The sequence below is a fragment of the Nycticebus coucang genome, chromosome 10 (assembly GCF_027406575.1).
Source record: "Nycticebus coucang isolate mNycCou1 chromosome 10, mNycCou1.pri, whole genome shotgun sequence".
In the NCBI taxonomy this organism is placed as follows: Eukaryota; Metazoa; Chordata; class Mammalia; order Primates; family Lorisidae; genus Nycticebus; species Nycticebus coucang.
In genome coordinates, this window is record NC_069789.1 from 16252482 (window position 1) to 16265367 (window position 12886).

The window sequence follows — 12886 nt, forward strand, 5'->3', positions numbered from 1 at the left end:
CTGGTACAGCCTGTTACTGAGTGCTGTAGGCAGTGGTAACATACGTAAGTATTTGTAACACATGTAAATATTAGATCTAAACACATTTAAACATAGAAAAGGCAATACAATTTTGGTGTTATGTTATGGGGCCATCAATGACTAAGGCACCATTCTGTGGTATGTGACTGTATCAGGCCTAGTAATGTGCCTGGAAGGATCAAAAGCAACACAAGAAGGTGCAGAGTAATGTGGGGGCAGCTAGACAGGGATGCCAGTGAGGTGACGTTTTAGAGAGGGATCTTAGAGATATCTTAATGTGACACCCCTATTTAAAAGAGCTGCTAAATTAACATCTGGCCTCATCCACTGTTTTAGGAATCTAGGTTCTCTGCTCTTCCTCCCAAAGCTAACCCGCATCCCATTCTCAGGGATTCATCTTGTATGAAATATGTCTTTATGTGTTCTTTACAGACAGCCTAACAGGTATTTGCATAGTTCAGACATATGCATTTTTAGTAATTGTTTCAAAAATGCTTTTGTTTGGTTCTTTTAAAAATGTAGTAAAAACAAAAATAGTGAGTTTGTGACTTTTTTTTTTTTTGCTGCCTTAATACTTTTTTGATTGCTCCTGAGCGATGTTGTCTTGTACTTCTCTTAATTATATTTAGCTTGTAGAAATTAAGTATCCCAGAATTGAGTTTATTTGCCCACAGTTCTTTGTGGAGAAGAAGAGCATTTAGTGTCTGTCTGTCCAATTTGGGTATTGTTAATTGCCAGAAAAATAGGGAAGTAACGACAAGTGCAGCTCTGGGTTTTTGACAAAGTCAGTAAGACTTAGATTGCCAGTGTATGTGGCATGTTTCTGAGTTGAGTCATTTAAATATGTGGAGTCAGTGTTAACTCTCGCCACACTTAAATCACGGCCACGCCTGCTTGAGGTGTGTAGGCTAAAGGTGTAGGGAGTCAGTAGAAGGAAACTTACAATGAGAGATGTTTCCTTTTTTGCTTATGAGGAAGTTAAGAACCACATTTTATGCTCTGTTGAAGAAACTACAGTGGCAGTGTGTTTGCTTGATCCTCTGATTTTCTGTGTTATTTATGGTTTTGTGGCAAATCTCTCCAGATCTTTTTTCCAGCACACATCTGAGTGTAAGGTGCTAACTTACTTTGAGTGCAGAGTGATGAAGAGGTTCTTTCTTTCACTGTTATCTCACCAAGTCCTGGCCCCTGTGGCTATGGCAGGAGGGTGTTTGCCTCTTCTGCTGACTAAAGCGCATCTTTCAGAAAGTCCTGATTTAGACGTGGCTTTTTGTGCCAAAGCCATAGGAAGGTGCAGCCTGTGATTAGCTTTTTCGTATGTATCTGTTGTCATTAAAAATTAAATTTACCTTTTAGAAGGTTTACATGCTGCTAAACATATTCAGCTCTGGGTAATAAGGGTTAATTTTTTTTTTTTAGCCTCTGGGTGAGGGCAACATTTATGTGGCTTGGATTTTAGGACTTTTGTGGAACATGGCTGGCAGAAAATGGCAGAACACTCTGTATAAAAACTTGTAAAAAAAGGTTCTTCAGCAGAGTGCAGAGATGGCTTAGCTTCATTGCACTCAAAACTACTTTTTTTTTTTTGAGAAGCCTTTATTGCAAGTCAGCTGATAAGGAACAGGAGGAAACACTAAAATCTGGCTCATTGACCAACTTTTAAAGCTCCGTTTCATAATATTTTACTTTAAAGAGATCAGTTTGTGGAAGGCTGAGGTAAGAAGGATTACTTGAAGTCAAGAGTTTGAGACCAGCTTGAGGAAGAGTAAGACCCCCTTCTTTAATAAAAATAGAACAATTAGCCGGGTGTGGTGGCAGGCGCCTGTGGTCCCAGCTGCTGAGGCAAGAGGATAGTGAACCCAGGAGTTTGGGGTTTCTGTGAGTTGTACTGATGCCAAGGCAACAAAGTGCCTGGGGCAACAAAATGAAACTCAGTCTCAAAAAGAAATAAATTTGTTTAAGTTCATCTGATCTTGCAGACAATATAAATAAATGATTTATTGAAGTAGCAGAATTTTTTTTTGAGACAGAGCCCCAAGCTATCGCCCTGGGTAGAGTGCTGTGGCATCACAGCTCACAGCAACCTCCAACTCCTGGGCTCAAGCGATTCTCCTGCCTCAGCCTCCCAAGCAGATGGGACTACAGGCTCCCGCCACAATGCCTGGCTATTTTTTTGATAGCTATTTTAGTGATGCCTGGTTGCAGCCATCATTGTTGTTTGGCAGGCCTGGGCTGCATTCGAACCCACCAGCTCAGATATATGTGGCTGGCGCCCTAGCCATTTGAGCCACAGGCACCGAGCCAAAGTAGCAGAATTTTAATACTTTAGAGCAAATGCTTTCTGACATTTTCCTTCTGTTATCTGTTTTATTTTTACTTTTTATTAAAATATGATATGTACATAAAAATATGTGTTACAAGTATATATAGCTCACTGAATTTCCATGAACTGGATAACTCGTATAACCAGAAAGAACCACATGGTTAACTACCTGTTTTTAAGCTTGCTACTAAAGTCTTATTCTATGCTAACCCTAGTTTCATTTGGAAAATATTTTCTCTAGCTATGCGTCTAATTCAAGATGCCGCTCAGTGCAGGAGACTCGCACACTTCTGCACCAGCTGACTTCTCTTGCAGCTTTTCCCTGTGATGTTCCTTTGTCACTAATTGTTTTATGCCACTGCCTAGATCTGCTTCAAAATTCCCAGTGGCGTTGATGAGGTTTAAAAGTGTGTGTGGGTTGATGAGAAGGGTTTTAGCTCTTAAAAGTAAGTGAGACTTTAGGCATCTGATGTATCTTCTGTCTAGTTTGTAGCCCCAGTCTTCATAACTCACCTGTGTGGGCAATGCCTGGTCACTGTGGGTCGCAGCACCCTCTGTCTGATCTATACTTGCCTTGATACTACAGAATTTGCTTGTGTGCCTCTTTTTCTATCCTGTGCAGCTAACTCCTTTTCTTTTAGCTTTATACTTTCTTTATATCTGTTAATATTTGTAGTGGGTTAACATAGCTTTGGTCGGATTACATTCAAGCTTATGTAAAAAACCCTTCTGTCTCTTTTAGATGGTTTTGTTCACTTTGTAATTTAACTATCAGTGGGCAGTCTGTTTTCAAGTTGTTTTATAATAACTTACCCAACTCAGGTACTGAAGAATTTTTCATTAAGATAAATGAAGCGTATAAATTCTTCAGAGAATTTTTCTTGTAATTACATTCTAAAAGAAATTTACTTCTTGGGTCCACATATTGGGGCCACTGAGCAATGTGGTACACCATGTCCTTAGCAGTGGTTGTCTTGTAAGTGCAGGATGACAGCAAAAGGCACTACAAGTCCCTACCACGTAGCAGTCACCTGGCCTTGGGTGGTTCCTTCAGCCACACTAACTTTGTCTTCTCTTTTCAGGTTAGCGTTAAGAGTGTTAATATCTAGTGTTTGATCTCTAAGTTCTAGCCCATCTGTGGGGAAGCCCCGCCAGCCTTGTTCTCATGGGGTCAGCATGCGTCTGTTACAGCTGGAGGAAGGTGGTCAGGTGGCAAGGGCAGTGCTGAGCTGTTGACTTCTGTAAAAATGGGCCATGGTTTACCAGCTTTCCATCAGTTTTCACGGATGGGCACAAGTGTATAACAAACACATGCTGCTAACAGTGCCACCTTCTCTTCTCCCTGGGAAGTGGTGATTATTGTCTTACTTGACTGGAGAGAAGCGGTGAGAAGAGAACATCCCTGCTCCCCAGCAGTTCAGCTGCCAGTCTGCCTGCCACTGGACAGGGAGCGGTTGTCTTCTGTGCTGTGCAGGACAGTGGCTGGCGCTTCCCTGGGGACAGTGCTCTTCTGCCCTGGTCTTATTCCCTCTCATCTTCCATCAGCGTGTCTATGTTGTAGTAGCTACCATCTTCAAAAAACAAGTGAACAGACGCAGGAGCACATGACCTTCCAGCCACTGCCCCGTCTCTCTGCTGTCTTTTACAGCAGAATTTCTCAAAGGAGATGTTTATGTGCACCGTCTCCACTGTTCTGCTGTCTCTTGAACCTCTGAAGTCAGCTCTTGTCCTGGTCACTGCACCAAACTGTTCTTCAGCTCCGTTGTTGTGAGGCTTAGGAGGAGCAGAAGTCTGAAAGACATTGCTATACGAAAGTGTTCACTGCTAGGACCCAGCACTGGCAGCGTGAGTTGTGACAAATGTACTATGTTCTTTATGTGGCAAGTCCCCCCTTTGCTATGTCTTTTATTTTGTGACCTTAAATATGTTTGTTAATGTGAGTTCATTTTGCCTTGTGTACAGTGGGCACAGTGTATGTTCTGCCTGTCTTAGAGGATAAAGAAACAAAGGAAATACTGTTTTTGAAAGCTGTAAAGTACTGTAAAGAACAAAATAAACTTACGGAAAGTAAATACGAGAAATCAACAGAAACCCTAGCAATTTTAGTGTATACGTTTACACTAACATTTAATAGTCATATTTTTTGTGGACTGGACTTATATGTCTTTCATTCCTAACATGTCCCTCTCAGGGTTTGTTGTGATAGTTATTATCTATGTGTAACAGATGAGGCTACTCAGGCTAAAGGACTTGCTCAAAGCCAGTGAAGCTTCTGGTCTGATTCAATCTCAACTCCAGAGCCTGTCCTGTGAACCGCTGTTGCATTGGCTCCAAACTAATTAATTAAATTGGAAGTCAGGAAAAGAGCAGAATTAAATGTAAGACCTATTTTTTTTTTTTAAATACTAATAAAGTTTAGGCAATTATCTAGCAAGTCAAAAAAAAAATAAGAACTACTTGACTTTAGGGGTAAGCAATTATAACAATATGAAAATCATTATTGTAACTGTATACGCTGTAGCCAAGATGTAAACATTTCAAACAGAGAGTTCTTTTTTTAAAAAGGGTAAATTACCAAGGAGATTCTCCTATTATCAAATATCTTGTCCCACCCAGGCTCAGCTTTTTTCTTCTCATTAAATGTAAGCTTCCTAAGCTTTCTTGGAGATCTAACCTACATTCCCAGCTTAATCATCCACTATAAGTTAATTATTGTTAAATGTGCATCTGTACCTTTTACCTTTGTCTGGAATCCCCTAAATGCTGATACCAGGATAGCTTCCGATTTAACCTCTTGTAAGAAAGTTTGCTCTTTACTTCCCTCTGAAACCATTCGTCCGCCATGTTTATTGATGGCCCCACTTCCCCAGTTGCACAGACCGAAACCTGTGTCTTTTCCCTCTTTCTATTCCTCGTTTCTCTTCAAAGCCCAAATCCTTTTTTCCTTCCTTATCTCTTTTGACTGTGACCTTCCCTTCCATGCCAGGGCCTCTGCCTTTGTTCAGACTTATTTTTAACTTGCTTCCCACCTGGCCTTCCTGCTCCGCTCCCCTCCTCTCAGATACCCACCAGTGCTGTCTCTGCCTGTATAAACCTACCCTGCCTGCTCAGCCTGATACTAAGAAGAAAGGAGCAAATGAACCAGGTACCCATCTTGGGAAGCAAGAAGAGGAAATAAGGGAAATTAGAAGGACTAAATACAGCAAAGCCAATATAAATGAATGAAATATAGAGCGGCAGTAGAAGGGATAAATAGACCCAAGAGTTGGTTCTTTCTAAAAAAGGAACAAATAAAAGTTGTAGAGATCTGTTGCACACCCATGTGAATATAATGCCATTGAACTATACAACTAATAAAGACTAAGATGGTACATTATGTAATATGGTTTTTACCACAATTAAAACAAACAGAACAGATTCTTAATTCGTTAAATAAATAAAATAGATATGCCTGAACAGCTAACACATAAAGATGCAAATGTGTATTATTAGAGGCCAGTAGGATTGAGAAATTATAGAAATCTCTACTAATGAATTAAAATCTGAAGCAATGAAGACATGGCTAGAGATGGGAACTAGATAAAATTCTGTGCTGTTTTCAGACGGTTTCTCTAGTAATCACTATTAACTTTACTTGTACAACTTAAGCAAATATGAAAATTAATGTTTTCCCTATCTAAGGAAATCTATACTATTAATACCGCTAGTTGGACTATAATTATATATTAAATAATAATATAATTACTTATGGTAGTAAAACAATTAAAGCCATAGTAAGTTAAATATTTTAAGACTGAAGAACAAATTTAACCTTTTCTAACCAGTTGTTGTTATAGCTCTCAGAGCTATTTTTCCATCATAGACCTTGTAAAAAGATATCTACCTAGCAATAAAAATGCTAAGTAAAATATTAGTAGACTGAAGATAGCAAGCAATTAAAATAATAATCTGTCTCAATCAATTAGAGCAGGGGTCCTCAAACTACGGCCCGCGGGCCGCATGAGGCAGTGTGATTATATTTGTTCCCGTTTTGTTTTTTTACTTCAAAATAAGATATGTGCAGTGCGCATAGGAATTTGTTCGTAGTTTTTTTTTTTAAACCATAGTCCGGCCCACCACCTGTCTGAGAGACAGTGAATTGGCCCCCTGTTTAAAAAGTTTGAGGACCCCTGAATTAGAATTTATTGTAGAAGTAGAAAGTTGATTCAACTTCTAAAAATTGATTCAGTTATCTTATGTCAAAGGGGAAAAATCATACTATCATCTTGAAGAAATCTTAAAAGATACTTGATAAAGTTCAACCAGCTTTCAAGATTTCCAGTTTATGGAATTAAAGAATAGGAGAATTCTTCCTGATAGTAAAATACATCTATCAGAGACAACCTTTCCAGTGGATACTATAAATACTAAATGAAAAAGTTTTACTGCCAAAAGTTGAAACTTGGGGCGGCACCTGTGGCTCAAAGGAGTAGGGTGCTGGCCCCATATGCCGGAGGTATTGGGTTCAAACCCAGCCCTGGCCAAAAACTGCAAAAAAAAGAAAGTTGAAACTGAGTTATTAAATGAAGACTTAATATCAGGAATAAGCAGGGTACCTGTTATCACATATTATTGAGCACTTTTGGGGAAATTTCATCTTGTACATTATGATGCTAAACAAGTATACATATTAAAAAAGACTTTGATAAAATTGCATGGAGATGATACTTTGTCAACTGAATAAATGGAGACATTAATAGAACTGTTAAGAATTCAATAAGGTGGGCAGATAAAATATCCAGCTCTGGCCAGTGAGACAAAAGATTTACTCTGTGCTGGTCTCCCATCCCAGTACTAACCAGGCCCGACCCTGCTTAGCTTCTGAGATCTGACGAAATCGGGCGCGTTCAGGGTAGTATGGCTGTAGACTTACTCTGTGCTGGTATTTCTGCCTGGGCCTATTGCACAGGCCTGTAGCCTCCCATCAACCTTTACTTTTATCTTTATCTTTTAGATCTTTTACTTCCTCCAGTTCTTCCTCCAGTCATTCATGGCTAAAACACAAGGTTTAGAACCAGAGTGTCTGGGTTCAAATCCCACCTCCGCTGTTTGTTAGAGAGCAGCCTCAGGAAGATGTTTGAAAGTCCCTCCACTTTGTTTTCCTCATCTTTAAAATGGGAATTTGCTCATCTTTAAGTTGACTCTACACAGTGACTTAAAAGTGAGCAAAGGATATAAATTACAGCTTGTGGATATCAGCTCCAAAAGAAGAGACACAGATGGTCAGTAAATCAAGTTTAACTTTTACTCGTACTATGTCAGATTGGGAAAGATAAAAAACAATGTCAGTCATCTATGGGCGGATGGGAGTTGGTTTATCCATTCATCTCTTGGACATTTGGACTGTTTCTGCCTTTTGGCCACTATAATTAATGGTGCTATGAACATATGTGTGGTACTTGTTTGAGTCCCTGTTTTCAATTCTTTGAGAATGTATCTAGGAATAGAATGGCAAGTCTGATTCACTTTTTTAATCTTTAAATCTTCACATAATGTAGGTGCTATGTAAATAGTTAAACTGTGTTGAGGGAGCGACAAGGAAAAAATGTCTATGTGTTTAGTACAGTTGCAACCATCCATTTTTTTTTTCTGAATAGTTTTGATCTAAAGTTGGTTGAATTCAGATTTTGAGTCCTCAGATACGGAAAGCCGACAGGGTTTGTCACCATATAAGTGTCCATCTAAAAATGGTTAGACGATAGATTTTATATTGTGTTTGTAATTACAATAGTTAAAAAAGGACCAGGGGGTGGGTAGACACCTTTGCTCGGGTGCTCCCAATGTAATTCATTAATTCAGATATTAAGTTCTTATCATGTACAGTGTCTGCGCTTGGCAGCTCAGTCTAATTGAGAAGACAACCAGATAACCAGACAGCACCTGCTAAGCTGTCCATGGGGCTGGGGACATTTCACCAGCAGCCTGCATCAGCACCAGTATGCAGCCACCTGTCTTGGCCTCCCAGACCCATGACAGCTGTCACTGATAAGTCCCTCCTCTGTGATCAATCAGAATCTGGTTTATCATTAGTCTCGTAGGATTTTCAAGTCAACCTGTGTCACTAGTTTTGCCTGAGCAAACTAAGAGCACTTGATTTTTTTATAAAATACGGATATTAGTAGAAAATAATTTTAAACATCAGAATGTGGGACTATCCAGGGTAGTGGCTTACGCCTGGGCGACTGAGGCAGGAGGATCACTGGAGGCCAGGAGTTCAAGCCTGCAGTGAGCTGTTGCCTCACTGCTACACTCCAGCCTACGCAAGACGGCAAGACCCTGTCTCTGAAAGAAGAAAACAAAAATACGGATGTAGATTCTGATGACAGCTTTATACTGCTTAGATAGGTTTATTTCTGAGCCTTAAATTCAGTGGCTCAAACAAATTTTCCTTACATTATAGACATGCGGAGGATTAACTGACTATGTGAACACAGCACAGTCAGACACAAAATATGGCCACTGTGTTTATTTCCCATGTGCAATATTGATTTCCTTACGCATCCAGAAAAAATCATCTTAAATATCTTCCTTCTAAGCCTGCAGTCATGAACTACAGGACAATTAGAAAAGGTGCTGCCTTGCTAGCCACCAGCCTTCCCTGTCACACAGACCGTTTCTCTGGTGAGCTCTGCACAGGGGTTCTGACCCTATCTTGCAAATACCACGAATACAGTTAAAACCGAAAGGATAGGTGAGACTCCATAAGCCAGCTTGTCATGCACCTGGATACCTAGTCTAGTCAGGCTGCCGTGGGTCTTTGTACAAGATTTTATTAAAGGTCCTTACAGACACCAGATACAGCTGCCAGAGAGAAACTGTTGTGCTGTGGGACTGGCTGGGGCATGGCAGATGGCTCTGGCTTCCTACCGTTCTGTTCTGAGATCAGGGTGGTCAGCAGTATCTCACCATTGGATTCCGTGATGCTCAAGTGGTCAGGCAGGGGTTTCTTAGGGCCAGTCTTACCATGAAGGTTCTACAGTAGTGTGATCTTCACCTTGATGGCCAGCACACCTTATCTAAGCAGCACATGGAACATGGTAGTGTCAGCCCCACTGTGGAGCATAAGGCTACCCACAAACATCATGGACTTAGCCTTCTGTCTTGGGAGTTTCCCAGACCCCACAATCCCAAAGCCCTGGGCTCTACTCTCCATGATGACCCGCAGCACACCATAGCAGGCTCTCTGCACAGTGAACCCTCCGAGGAATTGATAATGCAGAGATTCTGCCTGGGCAATGGTACACAGACCCCTCGTGGCCACCTTCTCAGCATAAAGCTCTATGCTCCCCTCTGGGAAGCCAAGCATCTCCTGAACTACAGCAGTTAATTCCCAAATCCACAGGCAGTTCTCATCAAGAACATTCTGTGTTCTGGTGGCTAAGAATGATTTCTGTCCTGGTTGGTGTAACTTGGACCTCAACTCCAGAGTAGCCATCTTCAGCCGGGTCCCGAGCAAGAAAGTCATTGGCTCAGCTTTGAAGATGCCACAGTGACAAACTTTCTCTTCTTGAGTATCTACACTGCCATGTTGCTGCTGCCAGCTGTTGAAAGCCCTAGTTCACTTTTTAAGGAACTGTTTTCCATAACTGGTCTACCGTTTTACATTCCCCCCCAGCAGTACACAATGATTCCAGTTTCTCTGCATTCTTGCCAATACTTGATTGTTTTCTGGTTGTAGCCACCCTGGTGGGTGTGAAGAGGGGCTTCACTGTGGTGCGGTTTGCGTTTCCCTAATCAGAGATGGTGAGCATCTTCTCATACTCAGTGGCCATTTGTACAATGCCTATTCAAGTTGTTTGTCTTTTAAATTGGGTTGTCTTTTTCCTTGTTGGGTTATAGGAGTTATTTGCATATTTTGTGTATTAGACCCATAGCACAGTATCTTTTAACATTAGGTCTTCCTGGCTTGGCATTGTTCTTTTGTGATTTTTTTTTTTAAACCTATGGTAATTGCTGCCACATAGGAGTTGTCCAACTGAAGGATCCTAATATTAATTCCACATGTGTAGTGAGGTGACTGTTGAACTAGCACTATTTCTGCCCTGTTGCCTTTAGATAAGTTGTAACCTATTCAAACTTCATTTCATCCTTCGCAAAGCTAGCTGGCTTTGCTAGTCTCCAGAATGGTGGTAAGGACAATCACTAATGAGTGTGCAAGACACTTAGAGACTGTAAAACATCACAGGTTGCCACTTTTAGTGTCTTCTACATTTGTTTTTATTTTTATTTTGTGAATTCTTGGGTTCTTAAAATTCCAATTCCTAGTGAAGCACTAAGAGCCTAAATTTAAGGTGAAGAAAGTAACAAAGAATGTTTACTTTTCAGAGTCGTCCTTCTTGAACTTCCATGACTCAGACTGCGAACCCAAAGGATCCCCACCCTGTGACTCCTTGCTTTCCCTCAATACTGAAAAGATTCTGGTATGTATCTTCTCTCTGTGCTTCCTGTGTTTGTGACCCGGAGCACAGTGATACTAGTTCCAGAAGGTGGAGGTCAACTATGTGTGTGCCTGTGATAAAGGCAGGTCACCTGGATTCGGTCACGTTTAATTTTCATTACTTAGGATTTGGATGGTTGATCATTCTGGACCTACAACTTTAAGTTCCAAGGAATAAAGAGGAGGTGATAATTAAATTGTACGTATTTAGGGGTATAGTAAATCTTATTTTTCCAGCCTTTCCCTATGTTGACAACTTTTATATTGACTTTTTATCACTGCCAGATAAACTACACAGGGAACCTGTGCATTTCAGGGATGAATGCGTGGTTATTAGGTGATATTTACATTTACCTGTCCTTTTTAGCATGTATCCTCCAGCCTGGCTGCCTCAAGCTGGGTCTTCTTTTTGTTCGTATTTAACTCTATGAAGCCCAATTGTTCTCTCTGTCCCCAAGCTTAACATATTTTGCCTCCGAGTCTTGTCTTTGACATCACATAGATACTCTTTGCTGCTTTTGTTTAAAATTTTCTTTTAGGATGTTCTTTTCTTTTCCAAAAAAAGTTTTAACTTTTCATGCTTGGACTACTGAATATTGATAGAAATTGCAAGCTAGATCCTGCAGTTACAGAGGCAATAGAAAAAAAAAAGAAATTACAAACTCGAGAATGATCAGTTACCTCTACCTAACTTATTGCATTACAGCTTGCTATATGGAAAAACTTTTGGTTTAGACTTGTCCAAAAGCAGAATGGACTATCTTTAAAGGAGTGAGTGGCCATCATTGAAAGTATTGTAAGTAGAAATTAGATAATCCCACCTTACGTAGGTGGTTAGATTCTAGAGTTAGGAGGGTCTCCTTCTTACTGGTAGTGGTTTCTATCAGCTCCATTTCCCGTTTAACATAAGGCGAGCTGGTAAGCTTACCCGCTTGTCTCGGCCTTTCAGTTTCCCTAGGTTGAAATGTGGGAGCTAGACAATTTGCTTATTTATCCATTCTCCAGATATTTATGTGCCAGGCATTGTGCTAGGTGAGTCCTGGGAATTCAACAGTGAGCCAGATAGCCTGGGTCCCTGCCTTTAGCCTAGTGATGACTCCTTTAGTCACCAAATAATTATACAAATAAACATACAGACACAATTGTGCACATCACATGAAGGAAAAGCAAAGGGTCAACATACTCTCTCTTAAATTAGGGGTATCAGGCAATACAGCTTTCAGAAAACATAAGCATGAATGAGAAGGATGGATTGAAATGAATCTACTACTAACGTTGAGCTGTATTGGTTAAAATTACTTGATCACAGCTTCTCATCTCTGTCCAAGGAAGATAACTATAGATGCGTTAGAGATGTGGAAAGATTCTTTTTTGTGAAAAATTTGATTTGTTCATACTGCACTTCTTCTGCCCACTTTCTAATATAAATATCTTAAAATCAGATATATTCTTCAGTATACCCTTGATGTTGCTTGGTAAATTATTTCATGTCTGTTCTCATCTCCATATCTTTTTTTTTGCACCATGATTTGGCAAATGGTAGATGCTCATCAAATACTATATGAAATAATGCAAATAATAAGAGCAATATTTATAGATTCATTTTCTTGCCTCTAAGCAGTTTTTCCAGCTTTATGGAGGTATAATCAACAAGTAAATTGTATATATTACAGTACACAGAGTGATGATATGATTGTATGTATGCATTGTGAAATGATTAGCACAATCAAGTTAACTAAGAAGTCTGTTAAGCAGAAAAATCTTTTCCATCTGTGTGCTTCTTAACTATTTGTCAAAGAGGAAGGACACGTTCTAGTCACACCCAGCTGTCTGCTAGCAGTGACACCCTCATGCTTTGTTGAATTGTCCTTGTCTTGAAGAAGCCTTACCAAGTTCCCACACGTGGAAGCTCCCAGGTGAATAGCAAAGTAAGAAGTAGCTAATAAGCTTTTCACTTGTCAGCAGAGTTTTACTCAAAGACTTAAAGTACAAAACATTCCTATGATAGTGGGATTTTCTTGCTTCTATTTAAGTCAAATGTATCTTAAATCTTAAAAATGCAAGTT

The 12886-nt window shown here is 40.1% G+C and overlaps 1 protein-coding gene and 1 pseudogene across 14 annotated transcripts in view; one reads left to right on the forward strand and one right to left on the reverse strand.

The window, feature by feature from the left end:
- Positions 1 to 12886, forward strand: part of TTC13 (tetratricopeptide repeat domain 13) — a 109423-nt gene that overhangs the window by 6098 nt on the left and 90439 nt on the right. For all 14 annotated transcript variants that reach the window (XM_053606685.1, XM_053606677.1, XM_053606680.1 and 11 more), the window contains exon 2: positions 10709 to 10803. In XM_053606685.1, the coding sequence (XP_053462660.1) occupies positions 10709 to 10803 (95 nt within the window). The remainder of the gene's footprint in view (positions 1 to 10708; positions 10804 to 12886) is intronic.
- LOC128595567 (40S ribosomal protein S3-like) lies at positions 9156 to 9910 on the reverse strand (annotated as a pseudogene).